General features: G+C 44.5%; 1 protein-coding gene across 1 annotated transcript in view; it reads left to right on the forward strand.

Annotated features, from left to right (window-relative positions):
• Nucleotides 1-21,441, forward strand: part of TNFSF11 (TNF superfamily member 11) — a 39,492-nt gene extending 18,051 nt beyond the window's left edge. Inside the window, exons 3-5 of the mRNA XM_003412603.4 lie at nt 15,694-15,739; nt 15,818-15,916; nt 19,979-21,441. Coding sequence (XP_003412651.2) covers nt 15,694-15,739; nt 15,818-15,916; nt 19,979-20,400 — 567 coding nt within the window. The 3' untranslated portion in view covers nt 20,401-21,441. The remainder of the gene's footprint in view (nt 1-15,693; nt 15,740-15,817; nt 15,917-19,978) is intronic.
• Nucleotides 21,442-22,557: the final 1,116 nt, after the last annotated feature.

Consider the following 22,557-nt stretch of genomic DNA (forward strand, 5'->3'; position numbering starts at 1 on the left):
AGCTTTCTCATCACAAGGTTGCTACCCCGTCCTCGGTCTTGGTTCTTAGAGGACATGAGGTGGTAGTGGTGGTGGAAGTGATGGTGGTGGAGGTGATGACGGTGATGGAGGTTGATGGTGGTGGTTGAGGTGGTGGAGGAGGTGATGGTGGAGGAGGTGGTGGCGATGGTGATGGTGGTGGAGGAGGTTGTGGAGGTGGTGAAGGTGGAGGTAGCGGTGGAGGTGGTGGTGGCGGTGGTGGTGGTGGTAGTGGTGGTGATGGTGGAGGTGGTAGTGGAGGTTGTGGAGGATGTATTGGTGATGGTGGTGGAGGTGGTGAAGGTGGAGGTGGTGATGGTGGAGGTGGTGGTGGTGATGGTGGAGGTGGTGGTGGTGGAGGTGGTGATGGTGGAGGTGGTGGTGATGGTGGAGGTGGTGGTGATGGTGGTGGAGGTGGTGATGGTGGAGGTGGTGGTGATGGTGGAGGTGGTGGTGGTGGTGGTGGTGGAGGTGGTGATGGTGGAGGTGGTGGTGATGGTGGAGGTGGTGGAGGTGGAGGTGGTGGTGATGGTGGAGGTGGTGGTGGTGGAGGTGGAGGTGGTGGTGGAGGTGGTGGAGGTGGAGGTGGTGGAGGTGGAGGTGGAGGTGGTGAAGGTGGTGGTGGTGGTGGTGGTGGAGGTGGTGGTGGAGGTGGAGGTGGTGGAGGTGGTGGTGGTGGTGGTGGAGGTGGTGGTGGAGGTGGAGGTGGTGGAGGTGGTGGTGGTGGTGGAGGTGGTGGAGGATGTGTTGGTGATGGTGGTGGAGGTGGTGGTGGTGGTGGAGGTGGTGGTGGAGGTGGTGGTGGTGGTGGTGGTGGAGGTGGAGGTGGTGGTGGAGGTGGAGATGGTAGAGGTGGTGGTGGTGGAGGTGGAGGTGGTGGTGGTGGTGGTGGAGGTGGAGGTGGTGGTGGTGGAGGTGGTGGAGGATGTGTTGGTGATGGTGGTGGAGGTGGTGGTGGTGCTGGAGGTGGAGGTGGTGGTGGAGGTGGTGGTGGAGGTGGTGGTGGTGGTGGAGGTGGTGGTGGAGGTGGAGGTGGTGGTGGTGATGGTGGTGGAGGTGGTGGTGGAGGTGGTGGTGGTGGTGGTGGTGGAGGTGGTGGTGGTGGTGGAGGTGGAGGTGGTGGAGGTGGAGGTGGTGGAGGTGGAGGTGGTGGTGGTGATGGTGGAGGTGGTGGTGGTGGTGGTGATGGTGGAGGGGGTGGTGGTGGTGGAGGTGGTGGTGGTGGTGGTGGAGGTGGTGGTGGTGGTGGTGGAGGTGGTGGTGGTGGAGGTGGTAGTGGAGGTTGTGGAGGATGTGTCGGTGATGGTGGTAGAGGTGGTGGTGGTGGGAGAGTTGGCGGTGGCAGTGGTGGTGGTGGTGGAGATGGTGGGGTGGTGATGGAAGAAGTGGTGGAGGTGGTGGTGGTGGAGGTGGTGATGGTTGAAGTAAAAATTAATAATTATAATTGTAAACCTTAAGACTCATATTGACCAGAAAGTGTTGGTGAACTCAGCATCTCTTCTCAATGTTCATATCTGGGGTGCTCTTTCATGGTGAATGACAATGCCATTACCTCATTACCCCAAACCAGAAGCCAGAGGATGGATGGTCTTATACATTTATTCTCTAACTCTTCACCCCACTCCCATCCTGAGAGTTCTACCTCTTTACAAAACCTTCAGATACTTCTTTGTACTTTATGTCACTGCCATTGTCACCTTAATACAGACCGTCATCATTTCTTGTCTGGATCATTGCAAATAGTTGCCCACCCATGATGTCACTTTCTCTGGTCCACATCTCCATCACAAAGTCACTTCTAAAATGTAAATCTGACCATGTCTCTTACTTTTCTGCTTAAAAATCCGTCAGCGGATCCCTGTAATTCTTAGGATAAAGGCTGAGCTCCTTAACATGTAACACAATGTCCTCTGTGTTCTGCAAACCCTCACCCTGACCTCTGCCTCACCAAGCATGACCTACTCCATCTCATTACTCTCACCTCAGCTTGGACTCAGTGGCCCCGCCAAACTAAAGTAAATGAAGTTCCCTAAGCTGCCCTTCACTTCTCAGCCTCTCTGCTATGGTTATAAGGGCAGGGAGGGCATGGAAAACAGCTGTCCTGTAAACACGGTATCCTGAACACCCGCAGAATGCTGGGCCCCTAGTAGCCATCAATTAACTCTGTTGAATGGATGGATGAATGAATTATGAGCCTTTCTGAAGTTTTTGATTCTTATATGCCATTCCAGACTTTTCTTTGTGTAGTTCTGGGGTGGACTCTGTGGTTTTGGAAATAGCTTGGCAAACAGTTAATGTGCTTGGCTGCTAACTGAAATGTTGGTGGTTTGAGTCTCTCCAGAGGTGCACCAGAAGAAAATCTTGGTGATCTACTTCTGAAAAAATCAGCTATTGAAAACCTTATGGAACACAGTTCTATGCTGACGTACATGGGGGCATCATGAGTTCAAGTCAACTCAGTGGCAATTGGTTTCTTTGTTGTTTTTTATTGTCTTACCTCCTAGAAAAAGGGCTGGTCTGTCTTTAAAGAAGGCCTCAGGGTATAGACCAAAGAGGTGTTGGAAGCATTCTAAGCAGAGGTGAGAACCACCAGTGGACAAGGAAACCACAATTTCCTAATTGTCTTTCAAGATTTGGCCCAGGCATTATGTCCCCGAGGGAGGCCAGCTTTGGTGCTGCCTGCCTCGCTTTCGGGTGAGGCACCCCTCCTCGGGTTACCCACAGCGTCTTGTACTCACCCCACCATCATACTCATCACATGGGCTGGGGCTTGTCCGGCTCACTCGGCTGTTTGTAAGCTTTCCAAGAACTGTGCGACATTTCTCCCCAGTGGCCGGCACGTCATAGGAGCTCAACAAAAGTGTAAAGAACACGTGTAATGAATAAACGGATGATCTACACCCTCCCTTTTGTGTGGTGGCATCAGGGGGCTACTTCTTTAATATTGCCAGAAGCTAGTCACCTTAGGTGTGTCCAAGGAGATTCATAAAAGCCCGGAGCTCACTCGTAAATGTGGCATTTTTCCTGTTTCTTTGAGAAGGGAGCTTCTTTTTTTGTTCATTAAAACAAATTTTTTTTATTGTTGTGAAAATATATAGAGCAAAACGTTTGCCAGTTTCACATTTTTTACATGTCCAATTTAACAACACTGATTACATTCATCAAGTGCGGCCATCACCAGTATCTGTTGCTGAATTTTCCATCTCTGTAGACAGGTCCTCAGTGACTCCCCTACAGGAGCCTCTTGAGGCTGGAGACACCTCCTCACTGGCTGGGGACCAGGCTTTGCAGCCTTGCCCCACGATCTGTCCACAGTGGCTTGTCTGGTGCCTTCTGCTTCCCTTTGGGCCTGATTCCTAGCAGTCAGAGACCCTTCTGGGAGAATCTGGGAGGTGAGCCTTTTTCCAAGGGGATGTTTTGTAAATGTGGAAAGCTCTGCAAACAACATAAGGTGGCATTCTTAATTTTCAAGTGGGAGAATAAAGCCAAGACATTGTAAATAGTACAGTTAGCCCAAGATGCCACACTGCAGTTATTCTGCCAAGCCCTTAGATTAAACTTTTTTAAAATGAGTACCATAGTGGAAGACATTTTAAAACTGGGGTCTTTATGAAGACTAATATTGCTGTCACAAGGCTATTTTATGAAAACCCGAGAGGACTGTTAACTGTAGCAGAAGCTTCCTCGTTTAAAGCATGAAGGTTAAACAATAAAAGCTAATTTTCTATTTCTAGCATACTCATCACTGCTAGGAAAAGCATCACTTTGCTTTATGAAAACAAGGGGGTCCTGTTCTTCAGCCCTTTGGTGGGTTTAATAGGTTAGCTGTTTGTAAAGACCTGTCTTGTCCAATTGGCTGACTTCTTTTAGAAGAAATGATGCCCAAATGATTGTACTTAGGGGAATATGTTAAGAGTCTGACCTCCATCCTGGTCAGGTTCTTCCCTGAGATTTTTTTGTGGTTGTGGGGTGGTGATTGACTCAGATGATGATGAGATTAGAAGGTTAAGAGTGGGCAGTGGTGGTGGGTGGTAGAATCTGCGTTGAGAAGACTTTGACTTTGGGTGAGTTTTTTTACTGGTAGTTTATATTTAAAAAATAGTTTTGGAGATCAAGATGTAAAGTTACAGACTTGAGTCAGAGATTGCTTTTATCTTCAGGACTAGTGGGGTTGTACCCCATTTCCACCAACCCTCTGTCAGTTTGTCTTCCTGTGGTGCAGTGAGTGTTGCTGTGATGCTGGAAGTTAGATCACCAGTATTTCGAATACCAGCAAGGTCACCCAGGATGGACAGGTTTCAGCAGAGCTTCCAGACTAAGACAGGCTAGGAAGAAAGGCCTGGCAGTCTACTTCTGAAAATTGGCCGATTAAAACCCTATGGGATCACAAGAATATTGTCTGGTTTAGTGCTAGAAGATGATCCCCCAAGGTTGGAAGTCACTGCACAATAGCTGCTGCAACAATGAATTCAGACACACCAAAGTCATGAAGATAGCAGAGAACCGGGCAACATTTCATTGTGGGTCAAAGCCAACGTGATGGTAACTACCAACAATAACAATATACCTTCTCTCCTCCCCTGCTACTTATAGGGCCACTGGCCAGCCCACGGCCCCTCTTGGGGATGGTGAGAAGCTTCCTCCTCTTGGCCCCCAGGGCTCCTTGCCTCTCTTCCCTGGTGCCCTGTAGAGCTCTGCTCTAAAGAACCTGGACTGATACGAATGGGGCCTACTGCATCTTTTGTAACACGCATTTAGGTGACAGACTCATCCATGGATTTGCTCTTTGCTTTAGGGTGGCTTTGGAGTGGTACCACTGGCTTTTATCTTATTTACCAGCTGCATCCAGTTGCATCCAAAGTGTTCCATCAGGTCCTGTGGATTAAAGGTCAGCGTGAGCATCAGAGGGAGCCCTGGTGGTGCAGTGGTTAAGTGCTTGGCTGCTAACCGAACCAGCCACTGCACAGGAGAAAGATGTGGCAGTCTGCTCTCATAAGAATTTACAGTCCTGGGAATCCTATGGGGCAGTTCTACTCTGTCCTGTAAGGTTCCTAGGAGTTGGAGTCGACTTAATGGCAGAGGGTTTGGGCTTTTTTTGGGTGAGCATCAGAAGAGGAAGAGAAGAGAGAGGCTGAGGCATCTGTTCTAAATCCTGTCTCTTTAGTTGCTGCATAGCACCTTGTGGGTGCTCTTAGTGTACTAAGAGTGCAAATAAAAGCTTTGCAATTATAGGTGAGCCCTTGATAAAACACTATGGTATCTCTGGCAAGGAAACTTGTTATTAGCTGCCATCAAGTCAATCCAGACTCATGGCGACCCCATGCGTACAGAGTAGAACTGCCTCATAGTATTTTCAAGGCTGTGACCTTTAAGAAGGTGATCACCAGGCCTGTCTTCCGAGGTGCCTCTGGGTGAGTTCAAACACCTAACCTTTTGGCTAGTAGCCCAGCACTTAACTATTCGTGGCACCCAGGGATTCCAGTGAGGGAGTGTATGTAAAAGTCTGTCAGAAAGAGGGGGACAGGATACTTACAGGAATCTATGGGGTCCCTGAGTGTCCTTAAGAGTTTGTTACTAGCTGTCAGTGAATCGGCCCCCAAGTCATGATGACCCTGTGTACGATAGAACAAAATGGCGCCCAGTCCCGTGCCATCCCTATTATCTCTTGAGGATCAGAGGGTTGTGATCCATAGGGTTTTCACTGGCTGATTTTCAGAAGTAGACATCCAGGCCTTTCTTCCTAGTCCGTCTTAGTCTGGAAGCTTGGCTAAAACCTCTTCAGCATCATAGCAACGCGCAGTCCTCCACTGACAGATGGGTGGTGGCTGAGCATGAGGTGCATTGGCTGAGAATCGAACCCAGGTCTCCTGCCTGGAAGGCAAGAATTCTACCACTGAACCACCACTGCCCTCTTTGGGGATGCAGGGTAAGAATAACAGGAGAGTCTGGAACCAGGACTGGTAGCCAGGCCCAGACATACAGGGTCTTATGGACTCTGGTAAGGAATGTGCACTTGTTCCTGAGGTCCGTAGGCAGGTCCCGAGGGATTTTAAGAAGAGAAAGGACCTGCTCCCGTTCGTGCTTTAGGACCAGCACTCCAGCAACAATGAATGGGCGTGAAGAGAACAGGAGACCCAGGAGAAGAGAGGTAGGAAGCTATGATTGTGATCCTAATAAGCAATGATGAAAGCTTGAAGGAAGGCAGGACTGGAGTGGAGGGGATGCATTGCAGAGCTGTTTACAAGGTGGAATCTGCAGGAGTTCTCTGCAGGAATAGGAAACTGGCTATTCATTTTCAGAAACAACCCATGGGTGGCATTCATGTGCTAACTCAGCTGATGAATATACTGTTCTCGTAGCTAGGTTGGAGAAGAATTACATGAAGGGTATCATTAAGATGTTAAAATGAATGCATTACATATGTTAACAAGAGTATGAACCCTGCATTATATCTGGCAAACGGGGTGTTAAATCCTTGTTCAACCAGCCAGATGTCCCTGCAGCTGCTGCTGGTATTGCAGAGGGAGGCAACCACCTGAGACCCCAGCTATGTGCGGGTGCCAGTGGTTTGCGCAGCATCTGGCTGTACAAATGACTTCTTCAGATTGACAGACACCACATGGATTGCACGAGGCACATCAGGATGCACAGGAGGGGATTTTCTGTTGGAATAGCCCACGTTCAGATTCCAGCAACTTGACCTTCTCAGGGAATCTTTGCAGCTGGAAATGGCCTTGGTTGTGGCTGAAATCTACTCCTATTATTTTGTTAGACTAAAAAACACTGCAGTCAAACAAACTGAAGACCAATTTAGTAACATTCATTCCTGAATTGGAATGTTATCAGACTCGTTTGGGGCAGAAATTTGGCTGAGTTTGCAAAGGGGGGTTAGCACTTGCTGTAAGTATTTAAATTACCTGAAGCAAAATCCCATAGCCGTGCAGAGGAGCTGAAAGAACTCACACCAAACTAAACCCGTTGCTGTTGAGTGGTTTCCGACTCATGGCGACCCCATGTGGTACAGAGTAGAACTGAGCTCCACAGGGTTTTCTTATCTGTAATCTTTATGGAAGCAGATCTCCAGGACTTTCTTCTGCAGCACTGCTAGGTGGATTCAAACCACCAACCTTTAGGTTAGTAGTCATTTGCACCACCCAGGGACCTTGAAAGCACTCACAGGTTTTTATATTTATTCTTACACAGTACGACCTCGTCTAAATGGCCCTGACTTATCAAGATCAAGTCAGGACTGGGATGTCTCCTTCCTCCCTGTCTGGCAAAAGATCTTAAAACGTTTTAAATGATTTTCACGTGTCTGAACAGAGCCTGGCTCCAGTGGGCTGGAGACACCGCTCTTTAAGTTTTCCCTGTTGTCTCCTGGGAGCCGGCCTTCTTGGATATCGAGTAGAAGAGAAGCGGGCGAGAGACACTGCTAGAGACCACAGTTCACATTGACCTTGTGTGTACTTGTTTCCTGGAGGAGAAATTGTGAAACTCGAACATTTTATATGAGTTAAATAAAAATTGAGATAAAAATAAAACAAAAAATGCCCATCTGTTGTTTTCCTGTCTAAATGTACTATGACAGGGTTGCTAAGAGTCGGAATTGACTGGATGGCAGTGGGTTTGGTATTTTTTTTTTTTTTTTTTTTTGGTTTTTATGACAGGGTCACTATGAGTTGGAATCGACTCGACGGCAGTGGGTTTGGTTGGGTTTTGGTTTATGACAACCCAAAGTTTTCCAAGATGAAAAGTTAATGCAGCCTAAACAGGGAAACAGTACAAAGAGAGGATTAAAACAGTGTGGTGAAATGTCCTCATCTCTATTGTCTTTGGAGTTTGGAGCAAGGTTGGAGTGCAGTTTAAAGTCAGCCAAGTCTGACTGTGGTGCCCTGGGCTCAGCAATGTCGGACAATGTCCACAAGGTGGCAGCATGCTAGAGCATTTCTTTAAGCCTTGAATCAGTAATGGTTCCTTTGGCTGGCTACCAGTAGAGCAATTTTCCTTTTTTGCCCTGTTTAGAAGGGTTAAATGAAGCTATCATAATTTAGGCCCAAATTATGCTTATCTAAAAATGCATAAACTTAGTGGAAAGCTGACTTGTTACACTGCGGTCATAAATAAGTCCATTCATTCATGTGAATTTTCTTCCTAAACTTACGGTAAGTAATAACTGCGGTTGTCATATATAGTTTATAGAAACCAGCAAACAATTCTCTTTGGCTTTTGCATGCAACAAATGATGAGCATGCTGTATTCCGAGAAGGCAGATATGGAATCTTCTTGGGGATCAGAATATTGCGCTGTTCAAGCCGTTGTGGTTGAGTCATGGTAAGCCCATGTTGTCAGAGTAGAACTGTGCTCCATGGGGCTTTCAATGGCTGATTTTTTGGAAGTAGATTGCCAGGCCTTTCTTCTGAGGTGCCTCTGGGTAGACTTGAACCTCCAACCTTTAGGTTAGCAGCTGAGATGTGTTAACTGCTTGCACCACTCAATCTACAGGTTCTGTTTAGGAGAGTTCAATAGTTGCTCTTAGCCAAGAGGAGAAGATGGCAGAGAGGGCTGTTTGCTTGCTTTCTCACACTGGAGACCGTTTCTGGCTTCTGCCAGGGAGTGCTGGGAGGTGTGTCAAAGCTGCCTACATTTCCTTCTGTAAATTTACGGGCAATTCTGATATTGTAGGCAATGTATAATTATACTGAATGTTTGTCCAGAAACTTAACAGTTGTTTAATTTACAGCTGGGTTTAAACTATGATAAAATATATGTAACTTTTTTTTTTTTTTTAAGATCTCTTTCATCTGGATGATTTGTTCAGAGAAAAGGAGTTAGGATGCTCTTTGTGGTGATTTTCCAGTATTAGATGTTTGGAACTTTCTGAATTCAAAGAAACCCAAAACAATGTTTGAATTATAAGATACGGGAATAAAGAACTCTGCAAACTTTTCACACACTTTGGACATGTTATCAGGAGGGACAAGTCCCTGGAGAAGGACATCGTGCTTGGTGTCTTAGTCATCTAGTGCTACCATAACAGAAATACCACAAGTGGATGGCATCAACAAGGAGAAGTATTCTCTCACACTCCAGTAGGCTAGAAGCCCGAATTCAGGGCACCGGCTCCAGGGGAAGGCTTTCTCTCTCTGTCAGCTCTGGAGGAAGGTCCTTGTCATCAGCCTTCCCTGGGTCTGGCAGCATCTCAGCACAAGAACCTCAGGTCCAAAGGATGTGCCCTGCTCCCGGCGCTGCCTTCTTGGTGGTCTGAGATCCCCCTGCTTGCTTCTCTCTTTTATATCTCAAAAGAGATTGGCTTAAGACACTATCTAATCTTGTAGATCTCATCAGTATAACTGCCACTAATCCATCTCATTACATCGTAGTGATAGAATTTACAACATATGGGGAAATCATATCAGATGACAAAATGATAAACAGTCATACGATACTGGGAATCATAACCTAGCCAAGTTGACAGATATTTTGGGGGGACTCAGTTCAATCCATGACACTTGGTAAAGTCGTGGGTCAGTGAAAAAGAGGACAGCCTTCAATGAGATGGATCGACACAGTGACTGCAACAGTGGGCTCAAACATAGCAACATTTGTGAGGATGACACAGGCCAGGCAGTGTGTTGTTCTGTTGTACAAAGGGTCATGCTGAGTTGGAACCAACTCAATGGCGCCTAAGAACAACAACAACAATTAATCTGACAGAAGTAGAGGACCAATGTGGATGAAAAGATCTGGAAATGCAAAGCTTAGAAAATAAATGGGACAGTCAGTTGGGTGAAATTTGGACACTCCTTCAGACTAGTAAGCAGTTGTGGTTGAGCGAATTCTGATACATGGCGACCCCACGTTTGTCAAAGTAGAACTGTGCTCCGTAGGGTTTCAGTGGCTGATTTTTCAGAATTAGATTGTCAGGCCTTTCTTCTGAGGTGCCTCTGGGTGGACTTGAACCTCCAACCTTTTGGTTAGCAGTTGAGCACATTAACTGTACCACCTAGGAACTCCTTCAGAAAGGAGTTTGTAAATGAAAAACTATTTGAAAGGGGGTATCTGAGAAAGTTCATTGCTCAAAATTTACATAGCAAAGTATCTGGTCTTTGGGGAACATGACAGAATGGCCTCTCCTTCGCAGAGTGGGCTCGATGGGTCATGTTTGGTGATGGTGTCACCCCTGCATCCACAGAGCCTCTGAGGATTAGTTTGGGGAGTTCACCAGCCAGGCCCTGAACATGGTCTCTGAGCCAGTTTTCTGAAGCCCTTTGGAATTCTGTGACCATATTACCTGGTGTCCAGGCTCCATTCCTTTGGCCATCCTGCCAAGCAGCCAGATACCCAGTCTGAGTGTGGACCTCGTTTGTAGAGTCCCTACTTCAGGGACAAAACCACCCTGCAAGAATTACCTGACAGGGCCATCCATACTTTTTTCCCAGCTTTCATGAATATGTGTGATATTTTTGTTTGTTAAGGGGGCATGAGGTTATATAGCTCTGGAAGAGGAGTTTGAAGACATAGGATCAAGTCCCAGCATTGTTAGGTGAGTCGTTATTCTCTCTGCTTCCATTTCCCCATCTGTCTGAAAAAGAAGGATAATAATAGTTATCTGGCCTCCAATTCTAATAAGAATCGAATACGTGGGAAAACACTTTGGTGGCTACAAATCTGATTATTTTTAAATTTTCAATATGTGGAAGATACCTAAGATGTGAGACTAGACTGAATCTGTGATTAAATACAGGTGTCACCAAAAAACAATTCATGGGATCACTCATTTAGTGATAATGTCTCTCAGTGCCTGTCACATACTAATATGTAATCTCCTGGAGAGCGTCTTTAAACACTACCAAGTCGATATCAGGCCAGTGAGTGCAGACTTGCTGGGAGTGGGCTCAGGGCATAGGGAGCTTGTAAAAGCTTCCAGGTGGCTCTAAAGGGCAGCCAGGTTCCCCACTGGGATGCATCAAGCCCACCTGTGAAAGCTTGCAGTAAGTCCCCAGATCACTAACCTCTGATTTAAGGACAGCTATACTTTTTTTCTTTTTCTTTTTTTTATACTTGCCCTTCTAATGTTATGTAAATTTGTCTTCACTTTGAAACGATTGATCCAACCCCTACTCACAATCGATTCTTCATCACAGTCACTTTCGCTTGCTGCACGTGTGGTTTTTAAATCATCGAAAAGGCTTTGAGCCTTTTCTTGCCCTGAAGTAAGGCAAAATAAGAACTGTGTGCACCTGTTTCAACTTACCTACAAATTCTTAAAGACACACTCAGGAACGGATCTCGTTCTCAACTCAGGGGTGCCTGTACTTACAATTCCAAAGACCCAGGGGCCTATCTACAGAAGATAGCTCCTATGGCAGTTAGTTTTAAATTGCTGAATGATCTCTCACAGCGGGCACTAGAAACTACGATGGCCAATTGAAACTGCTCATTAGTACGTCTACCTGCCATACCTTAGTTACACCTCTGCAGACGCCCTAAAAATGTCATCTTAGAAGAATGTTGTATTTATAAGTTGATAACTATGCAAATAAATAACAGTGATCTTTGTTGTTGTAATAAATAACAGTGATCTTTGTTGTTGTTGGATGCCGTGAGTTGACCCTGACTCATGGCGACCCCGTGTACAACTGAATGAAACACTGCCCGGTCCTGCACCATTCCTGTCATCAGTTGCAGATTGGACTGTTGTGATCCATAAGGTTTTCATTGGCTGATTTTCAGAAGGAGATTGCCAGGCCTTTCTTCCTAGTTTGTCTTAATCTGGAAGCCCCTCCAAAACCTGTTCAGCATCATAGCAGCACGCATGCCTCCACTGACGGACAGGTGGTGGCTGTGCATGAGGCCCATTGACTAGGAATCGGACCTGGGTCTCCCATACGGAAGGCAAGAATTTTGCCACTGAAACACCAGTGTTTCATATGGACGATCAAAAGTTTGTGTGTGGGATGTGCAGAACAAGGGCAGGTCTTGAGCGTACACTTTTTGTAGCCTGAGGTTGTGGGCACATCATACACCCCAGTTTTCACATCGAAACTTCCCATAGGGTCCCTGAAAGGAATCGCAGTTTGTGGATGCCCAACAGTAGATGGAACATGAGAGAAAGGTTACCTCAGAGGTCTCTGAAGAGTTTTAATTCATCCTGGATCATCATAATGGCTTTTTTTTGAAGCTGGGATATTGAAAGTGCATTTGTGAGGTGCCGGTTATTGAATTTGTTGTCACATGAAATGAATCCGTGGCAGCTCTGAGTGGGAAGCAGGGCTTTGGACCAGTTTGTTCCAGCTTGAACCCCCGTTGCAAATTTGCATTTCTAACAAGTTTCCTGCTGAGAATTCACATTTCCACCCTCTATATACTGAATCACAATCTACATTTTGAACAAGATCCCCAGGTGATTCTTGTGTATAACTCCTCAGGAACTTGTGAGAAATGCAGTTCTCAGCAGGGGTTCAAACTGGAACAAACATGTTGAAGCCTGGTTAGAAGCTGCTCATCAAACGGGCAGGAAGCGTTCATTTCCAGGTGGCAGAGAAGACACTTTCCCTGCCCAGTTAATTGGTGGTTTCAGTTGGCAGCTGGTTGGCATGAGCCTGTAGCTTCCAGCAAACCTCCGACTTGCCCATCTGGATGTCTCCTGGAATACGAGTGGATTGCAGTTCTCAAATCAAGGCAGGTCCCAGGTCTGCAGCAGCAGCTCGCCTGTGAGAAAGGCAAACTGTTGGCCCTCACCGCAGTCTGACTGACTGCTCTTTTCTTGTTTTTCTCAGGGGCAGATTAACCAGGAAGCAAGGTACACACGGGCTGATTTGTGCTTACTTACTAATTTATAGTGCACAATTTCACATGGGTTTCACCATATCTTTGATGTGATGGAATACAGGTGAAATTGTGCACTACAGATTAGTAAGCATAAGTCAGCCCGTGTGTACCTTGCTTACTGGGCAATCCGTTCCTGTGTCTCAATAGTAAGTGTGTGTGTGTAGAAAAGTGTGAATCAGGCATTTGTAGCAAAGCATTTGCTTTCCTTCTTCTTCCCTCCCTCTCCCCTCTGACAGGACCTAAGGGTGAGGCAATCAGCACTAGAGGTAGAAAGAGTGGTAGTTTTACATCTCCAAATTACTTCAGCTCAAAGCTTCCTATTTCAGTCTTCAAGAAACAGCACTAAGGTAAAGTTACATTGTCTATATAAAGATATATACAAAGTATATAGACACATTATATATAATACATTGTGTATATATATAAATTTATAAAAATAGGCACACTGTATAAAGACACATTTCGTGTGTGTGTTGTTGTTTTTGTTAGTGCTGTTGAGTCAGTTCCAACTCATGGGAACCCAGTAGAATGGCTCCATAGGGTTTTCAAGGGTGTGACTGTCAGAAGCAAATTGCCTGGCCTGTCTTCAAGGGCCTCTGGGTGGGTTCACCAACACTTTGGCTGGTAGTCAAGCACTTAACCATTTGTGCCATGCAGGGACTCTCTTGATATGTCTTGTACATTTTGTTATATATGTGTGTATAAAGATACACTGTATATAAAAGTCCCTTTTGGGAATGCAGGGGAAGCAAAACCAGGAAATTCCAGAAATCAGGGCACCATTGGGAATCCAAAGGCCGTGAGATTGGGAGACTGGAGGTCAGCAGGAGAGAGAAATAAATCTTGGACAGAGTGGAAGAGCAAGGAGGTCTAGAAAGGGCCACTGCACGGCACAACTCCAAAGGGGCCACTGCTTGCCTAGAACACCCCATAGATGGTGCCCCCAGAACTGTGCAGTGTAGCAGCCTCAGGTCTAGGCAACAGCAGGGGTAGCCCTCGGGGAGCCTCTAAGGTTTCTTTGTAAAGTCAACAGCACGGCGACTTCTCTAGGACTTAAAAATAGATAGCTGAGCTCTTTAAAAATAGTCTAGACTCATCTCTCTTGAGTGTCTTGAAGTCAGAGAGAAGAATACATGTTATTTTATCTCCACATCCCTTCCAGCTTGATAACATTGATGCTGGTTATTGCCTGTATGCATGTAAGTATGTACGTATGCACGTATGTATGTATATATTTCAAAGTTTTGCTCTTCAGACACTCTAACAAACTTAAGCTAGATGGCTTATCTTTTGAACACAATGGGGGAAATGGTTAGCATGAATGGTCATCCCAGCCACAGAGATATCAGGTGTCTCTCCAGATGTTTCTAATATCTAGATGTCTAAATTTACCAGGCTCCATGGAGCCCTCGTGGCACAGTGCTAAGAGATAGGGCTGCTAACCAAAAGGTTGGCAGTTCGGATTCACCAGCCGGCCCTTGGAAATCCTATGGGCCAGTTCTGCCCTCGAGCCCTGGTGGTGTAGTGGTTAAAGCACTCAGCTAACTGAAAAGTTGGTGGTTTGAACCCACCAGCTGCTCAGTGAGAGAAAGATGTGGCAATCTGCTTCCATAAAGATTACAGCCTTTGAAACCCTATGGGACAGATCTATTCTGTCCTACAGGGTCACTACAAGTCGGAATCAACTTGACAGCAGTGGGTTTGGTTTTGGTTTATGCTAAGTGCAGATTGGACCGTTTTCATCCATAGGGTTTTCACTGGCACAGTGGTTCAGTCTGCAGTCGATCATGAGAACTGTGCAGGACCCATCATGGGGATGGCGTTTCCCAACTCATGGGATGGCCACGAGCTGAGGACCTACTTGAGAATAGTTAACAACAACAACAACAACAACAAAATGCTAAGTGCTTTCATGCATTATCTTGTTTAATCTCCACGACCACTCTCTCTGATAAAGGTGCTGTTAATATCTGCAGTTTATAGGTAAGGAAACTGAAGTGTTAAATTGGTAGGTGGCTGAGCAGACATTTGAATGGAGGTCAAAGCCTGAGCCTTCATTCACTCCTTACCATGTGCCAAGATGTGACATTTAATGTTAGCTAAGTTTTTCTTTTAAGGTCTTCATTCAGGTGGGCATGTGGTTACTTTACGGATTCTTCGTTTTCATTATTCAAACTGAGATATGGCAATTACCCCCACTTTTTATGTATTGTATTCTTTCTTTCTCTGGCTTGTGCCTTAAAACCTCTATTTGCAGCAATATTTTAAGTTAATTATTAGTACTCTAAAAGCTTTTAGCCTTCCATACAGTACTTTAAATACAGTGTGATGTTTTTAAACTAAAAAAGAACTAGCCACTGGGAGCTGAGCATCATTCCCTTTCTTGTGGTCTGCGCTCCAGTGTCATGACAGGAGTTCTGCAATGAAATAGACATAAAAAGAGCCTCCTTGAAGATTTAAGAGGGTCATCTATTCTGGGTAATTGTTATTTTGCCTGTTAACTTCATCTTCATTTGTGTACCTGCTACATAGTTTTAATTATGTTCAATTATTCGGTGTTTTGTAAATTACATTGTCTTTTCTTTCGTCTTATTGTCAAGAGTATTTTGTTAGATGGGATGTGAGGTCTAGTTTGTAAGCACAGCAGTGGCATTCTTTGGGGTGAACGTCCTTTGATAACTACCTAGAACATGAAGGAATTTTGCTGCTTATGTACTTCTAGCATCTTTTAAAGGAAAAGAAGGTGAATTTATTATGTATCCAACAGCCCATAATTCTTCACCACTTTATAGAAAAAGTTTGAATACATAAACAAGATTTTTTTTTTTTTCCATTTCGTTTCAGGAATTACAACATATTGTTGGATCACAACACATCAGAGCAGAGAAAGGTAAGCATGACTCTGTGAATATTTGAAATTCCATAGGGCCACCACTTTCTGAGCTAACCTGGCTTCTCTCATCTCCAGCTATGGTGGAAGGTTCATGGTCAGACCTGGCTAGGAGGGGCAAGCCTGACACTCAGCCTTTTGCTCATCTCACTATTAATGCCACCGACATCCCTTCAGGTAAGTTGCGTTTACATACAGGCTGAAGAGTATTTTAAGAGTCATTTATCAGCCCATTTAAATATATAAACTTATTAGCCTATAAGGTGATAACTTCGTGGATGAGAATTAGCATACCACTGATTCTCACAAAGCTGAGATCAAGTATATCCCTGTGTTCCCACTCTTCCACCATTTCTGACACCAGCCACCCACACGACACACACTCTCTTAGCCCCTAGCCATCCAAAAGCTAAGTCAAAGCCTGTAAGCTAAAAGGACACCATACTTGCATTCATTAATTCTCTGGAACTACTCACAGAACTTGCAGAAGATATTATACGTACAACTACCAGTTTTAGGTTTTATAATAGTAAAAGAAAATAAATCAGGGTCATCATAAGAAAGAGATGCACGGGTGAGGTTTGGGAAGGTCCCCAATGTGGAGCTGATATGTCTCAGAGAAGGAACCTCACCCTCCCTTCACCAACCAGGAAGCTCTCTGAGCCTTAGGGTTTCAGGCTTTTATTGGCCAGTCCTGCGTGATAGGCCAAATCGTGCCTTGTGAGGTCAGTTGATATTGAGTCTTTTCTGGTCTGGCCGGCCCCCACTCAGCATGAATGCTCCAGTATGGCCTGGAAATTCTAGGCTTAGGCATCCCAGTGACTCCAAGGGTTATTTCACATAAACCAAGGACAAAGGCCACCTTACTTTGGGTAAAGCTAGGTAGGTGCTTTACCCCACAGGCTGTTACAAGATTTTTGAGAGCCCTTAACTTCTAGAGGTCATTTAGTTTGCAGCTGGTGATCCATGAGTAAGTTGACACCCTGGAGACAGAGATTCTCAATCATCCCAGAAAGGACGTCATTATTACATTCATTTTCAGATGATCAGAGTGGGTGTTTACTTTAAATGACTGCTGGGTGAGTGTGTATAGTAGGAAGAGCAGTCCCTTGTTATGCCCACCTGTATTTATCCAAGCTAAAGCTGACACACCCCCATTGCTGATCTTGAGGTGTATGGATTCATCCAGTTAGTCGTATACTCAGCTGTCTCCTGCAGAGTTCCACGTAGGGGCTCAGCAGAGTAACCTGTAAGAGGCTGTAGCTCTGGAAAATGAGACATCCTCTCCCTTCTCCAGGTGCATTTTCCCTGGGAAAGAGTTTCACTCAGTGTTTTAGAGGTCTGATGATCTTTTAGGAATAAGAAAATCCAGAGCTCAGTGCCTACATCTCTTACTTTTAATGCACCAGCTCTTTCATCATATAATCCCCAATGGTTACTTCACCTGGGGATAGGTAGGTGTCAAAAAGATTATAAAGAACAGTATAATAGAATAATAATTGGACATTGCTGCTATTATTTCGCAATTTCTTGAACACTTACTATGTATCGGGTGTTTTGCTCTGTGTTCATTATCTCTAATTTTTACTAAAACCAAACCGATTGTTATTGAGTCAGTTGAAACTCATGTGGACCCCATGTGTGTCAGAGTAGAACTGTGCTTCCTAGGGTTTTCAAGGGCTGTGATCTTTTGGAAGTAGATTGCCAGGGCTTTCTTCCTCTAACTGTCACTGCAACCTTGTGAGTTAGATATTATCATTCAGGTTTTGCAGACAGGGAGACTGAAGTTCACAGAGGCTAAGCCGTTTGCCCAGGGTCACAGTGGCAGCAACATTAGAAGTTCAGTGCCGATCTAGTGGACTGCAAAGCCCATGCTTTTTACAGTGTGCACCATCATATAAGCAGGGCACAAGGTGCTTGTGTTCAGTGGACTTCGTCAGAGAGAAATAATCAGATTCAATGCTCTTGTGTTCCTCTTTTCATGTAGGAAGCAGATTGATGTAGCGTTACATAGCAGGGCTCTAAAATCCAACTGTATGGGTTTGGGGCCCCGTCATACTACTTACGGGCTATGTGGCCTTTTGCAAATTCTTGGAATCGTTTGTGCCTTGGCTTCATCATGTATAAAGTGGGAATCATGATAGTATACCTCACATGGTAGCTATGAGGATAAAATTAGATAATATACCAACATGCTTCTATGACACCTGGCTTTGTGTAAGCACTCAGGGAATGTAATTGGCTATTATTTGAGTTTAATTATATAATTATACACAGTCCACTTTGTTCTCAAAGTGATTTAAGGCACATTTGTCTTTAGTTAAAAAAAAAAACCCAAGGTTTAATAAATTTTTTTGAAGCTGTTACCATAGCACCAAACCAGAAACCCAAACTCATTGCCATAGAGTGGATTCTGACTCACAGCGACCCCATGTGTTACAGAGTGAAGCTGCTCCATAGGGTCTTCTTTGCAGAAACAGATCACCAGGCCTTTCTTCCATGTCCCCACTGGGTGGATTCGAACTGCCAACCTTTAGGTTAGCAGCTGATTGCAAACCGCCTGCACCACCCAGCCTTTATGACAGCCCAGGCAGGAGCTGTTCCTGACTGAAGACAAAGGGCACAAGAAGCCAACTGTCTGGGTTTTAGAAGATTTTCCTAAACTACGCACCCCGTCCTAGATACTTGCTTCATAAACAAATTGTATGTGTGCATATGTGTGTGTGTGTGCGTGTGTGCACCTTATGGTAGAACTACATACTTTTCTCTGAGTGGAAAACTAGCTTGCACGTGAGCAAAGGCAATCAAATTAATAGTGGTGCGTCAATTGTGTGTGCTCTGAATGTATTCTGCATTTGTCTTTTCAGTTTCCTTTAAATGACATATGATAAATGTTACATTAGAGTGTGTGCCAAAGTCTTTTTGGCAATAGAAAGCATGTTTTAGTTATATAGCTCTCTCTCCAGACACGTAGCATCAACATCATTGGCAGAAAAAAAGGCAAAACTCCTGGTTCTTTTCTGAGGGTTATTGAGTTTGTGACGGAGTGGAATGAGTTAGTGTATGCTTCTGTTGAAGGAAATAGGATTTGTGGCCCTGGCTGGGCCAGTTATCCCCTGAGTCCATTTATCTCCCAGTTTTGGCCAGTGCTGGATACTTCAGGGAAAGATAGCTTTAATTCTGCATGTTCATTTTGGAACTGTTTTATACTCTATTTACACATGAGAAATCAGGATCTGCCTTGTACGGACTATTAGCTTGTGTGTTTTCACAGCTTCTTGAATCCAATGCATTGGCAAGTATCTTGTGAGGCCAGAACATGTGGCTTTCTTTAGGGGCACCCTTAGGCTAAATATTTGCAGAGGCCTCTTTTTCCAGTGGAAGTCCCTGGGCGGCACCAATGGTTAAGAGCTGACCTACTAGCTGAAAGGTTGTTGGTTCAAACCCACTTAGAGGCGCCTTGGAAGACAGACTGGCAATCCACTACCAAAAGGTCACAGCCTTGAAAACACTGTGGAGCAGTCTACTCTGCACACATGGGGTTGCCATGAGTTAGAAGTGACTCGATGGAAACTTACAATAACGACTTGTCCAACAACTAGCAGCAGTGACAGTGGGGACTGGGGGCTGTGATAAGAGGTGGTCAACATGCCTCTGTACGGGAATTCCAGGTTTGCAATGTGAAGTCCTTCAACCCAATCCCAGCATACTTTTCTCACCTTTTTCTCCTGCTGTGCTTATACATGCTAAGGCATTAGTGGTTCAGTGGTGGAATTCTCGACTTCCGTGTGGGAGATTCAGGTTCGATTCCTGGCCAGTGCATCTCATGCATAGCCACCGTCCATCTATCAATCTAGACTAAGATGGACTAGGAAGAAGAGCCTGGTGCTCTGCCTCTGAAAATCAACCAGAGAAAACGCCGTGGGTCATAATAGTTCTGTCCACACTGGTCGTGGGGATGGCACAGGACTGGGGAGTGTTTTGTCCCGTTGTGCATGGGGTCGCCATGAATGGGGGGCTGACTTGACAGCAGCTAACAACAACAACTGCTTGAAAGTGCTTAGCAGAAAGCACTAAATGTATTTGAATGTATTTCTCTCTTTAGAAAATAAATTCTGAGAAGCTGTTCTGCCAGTGGGGTAATGACTGGTGTGCTGTGTTTTTCTGCAGCTTCAGGGAACCATGAGGCTGTCCTCCTCCCACAGGAGGCTGACTTTAACACACCTCTTCTCTCCTCAGGTTCTCACAAAGTGAGTCTTTCCTCTTGGCACCATGACCGAGGTTGGGCAAAGATCTCCAACATGACTTTCAGAAACGGGAAACTATTCGTTAACCAAGATGGCTTTTACTACCTGTATGCCAACATTTGCTTTCGACATCATGAAACGTCAGGAGACCTAGCCACAGAGTATCTTCAGCTGATGGTGTACGTCACTAAAACCAGCATCAAAATCCCGAGCTCTCATACCCTGATGAAAGGAGGAAGCACCAAATACTGGTCCGGAAATTCGGAATTCCATTTTTATTCCATAAATGTTGGAGGATTTTTTAAACTACGATCTGGTGAAGCAATAAGCATCCAGGTATCCAACCCTTCACTACTAGATCCAGACCAAGATGCAACTTACTTTGGGGCTTTTAAAGTTCGAGATATAGATTGAACCCACTTTAGTGGCGCGTTATCATGTATTTCCTAGGATGTGTGTAAACTTTTTTTTTTTTTTTAAAGCAAGCCAAGAAAGATGTATATAGGTGTGTGAGACTACTAAGAGGCATGGCCACAGTGGTACAGTAAGACCCTCTGTCCACGCTCTTGACCTTGTAGAGAGCATGTGTATTTACAACCAATGAGAGATGTTGAACTCTAGGTGTATTACAATCTAAAGGCTTTCTTATTACACAGTGGTTTTTAAATTTTGTAATGAATTCCTAGAATTAAACCGGATTGCATCCGTGATGATTGGCCTTATGAAAAGATGCATTTGGGCTACCGGGACGGGGGTCGTTAATTGTCTGCATCTAGCTCCTGGTTGGGAGTCCCTGAATAGGGCAAACAGTTAAGCACTCAGCTACTAGCTGAAAGTTTGGTGGTTCAAATCTACCCAGAGGAGCCTTGGAAGACAGGCCTGGTGATCTGGTTCTGAAAGGTCATAGCCCTGGAAACCCTATGGAGCAGTTCTACTCTGTATACACAGGGTTGCCATGAGTTGGAATCAACTTGACAGCGACTAACAACAGCTCCTGGTTATGTGCCTCTATGCAGTTGAAGAAAAGGTGTCATCTTCAAAGCAAAGGGACGATCATCTGAAGAGTTAAGTTCTTCTGAATTGTTACATCATGCTGGAACCTGCAAATACTTTTTCGAAGGAGGAGGGAAAATAGATGTATTTTTATATAATGTCTAAAGTTATATTTCAGATGTAATGTTTTCTGTGCAAAGTATTGTAAATTATATTTGTGCTATAGTATTTGGTTCAAAATATTTAAAATGTCTTGCTGTTGACATATTTAATGTTTTAAATGTACAGACATATTTAACTGGTGCACTTTGTAAATCCCCTGGGGAAGACTTGCAGCTAAGGGGGAAAAAAATGTTGTTTGCAGATACCAAATGTATTATATTTCTTCATTCTTTTTAACTTAATAGAGTCTTCGGACTTGTCAAGTCTGTGCAAAAAAAAAAAAAAAAAAGATAAATAAAATGGATGCCTTGAATAATAAACAGGATGCTGGCCACCAGGTGCTTTTCAAATTTAGAAGCTAATTGACTTTAGAAAGCTGACATTGCCAAAAAGGATACGTAATGGGCTACTGAAATCTGTCAAGAGTATTTATCCAATTATTGAACAGGTGTGTTTTCTACAAGTGCTGCAAGCTGTAAATTTTGTGTTACTTTTAATGGAAACGTTATCAGTGGCTTATAAGCAAAAAAACCAAAAAAAAAAAAAAAAACCCGAAAACCTATTTTTAACTTAGTGGATATTATTTTTACTGTACAATAAAAACATTGCCTTTGGATGTTAGTTTTCGGTACAAAAATAAATTTATATGAAAACCTGCCTTAAGATTTTGTGCTTCTCTTTTGTGCCTGTCTTGCTCTGTGATCCCGCTCTCTCCAATATGGTGGTATGGCTTCTATCTCCTTCCAGAGGTTACTGGGGAGAAATGCAGATTTAGTTAAAAATTAGGAACAGATTCGACTAAATTAATGAAGCTTGGAATCTGAAAAATAAATTTGCTAGGGATTTGTATGCAAGAACCTAGCCACATAGAAAAAGAGGCTTCTTCTCTCAAAAAGGAAAAGTAGGTGGATGTTTATATCTTGAGAAAGATGTTACTTTGTTCAAGCTTGTAATGCCCTGGAGAGCAACCATTTGTGCCTGGACCACTTGAAAACTTTACACCTTACCATGATGAAGGAGGATTAAAGTGGTGTGGACACTTGTCCTCACGGAAATTTATGTGGTGGGGTGTGGGGAGCCTCCCGTCCAACCCTGGATGGCTACTCACGTGAGAGAGAGCTAGGAAACCAGCAGCTTGGGAAGGAGCGTCGGCCATAATTTAACACACTTGCCATTTGTGGATAAATGTTCATTGATGGTTGTGAAAGAAATGGCAAATGTTAGAGTTTTAAACAGCAGAGCTTTGCTTCCGAGACTCCATCATTGGCTAAAATACAGCTATTGCTTTAAAATTATCAGTGAATCTGAGGAAGATAGGTATAAAATATGACATAAGTGTTGCATATTCCAGTTGCTGAGCCTCGGTTGAAAGAAAAAATAATTTTGATATGTAATTGGAGGGTTAACCATTGACAC

Source organism: Loxodonta africana, chromosome 17 (assembly GCF_030014295.1).
Source record: "Loxodonta africana isolate mLoxAfr1 chromosome 17, mLoxAfr1.hap2, whole genome shotgun sequence".
Taxonomy (NCBI): Eukaryota; Metazoa; Chordata; class Mammalia; order Proboscidea; family Elephantidae; genus Loxodonta; species Loxodonta africana.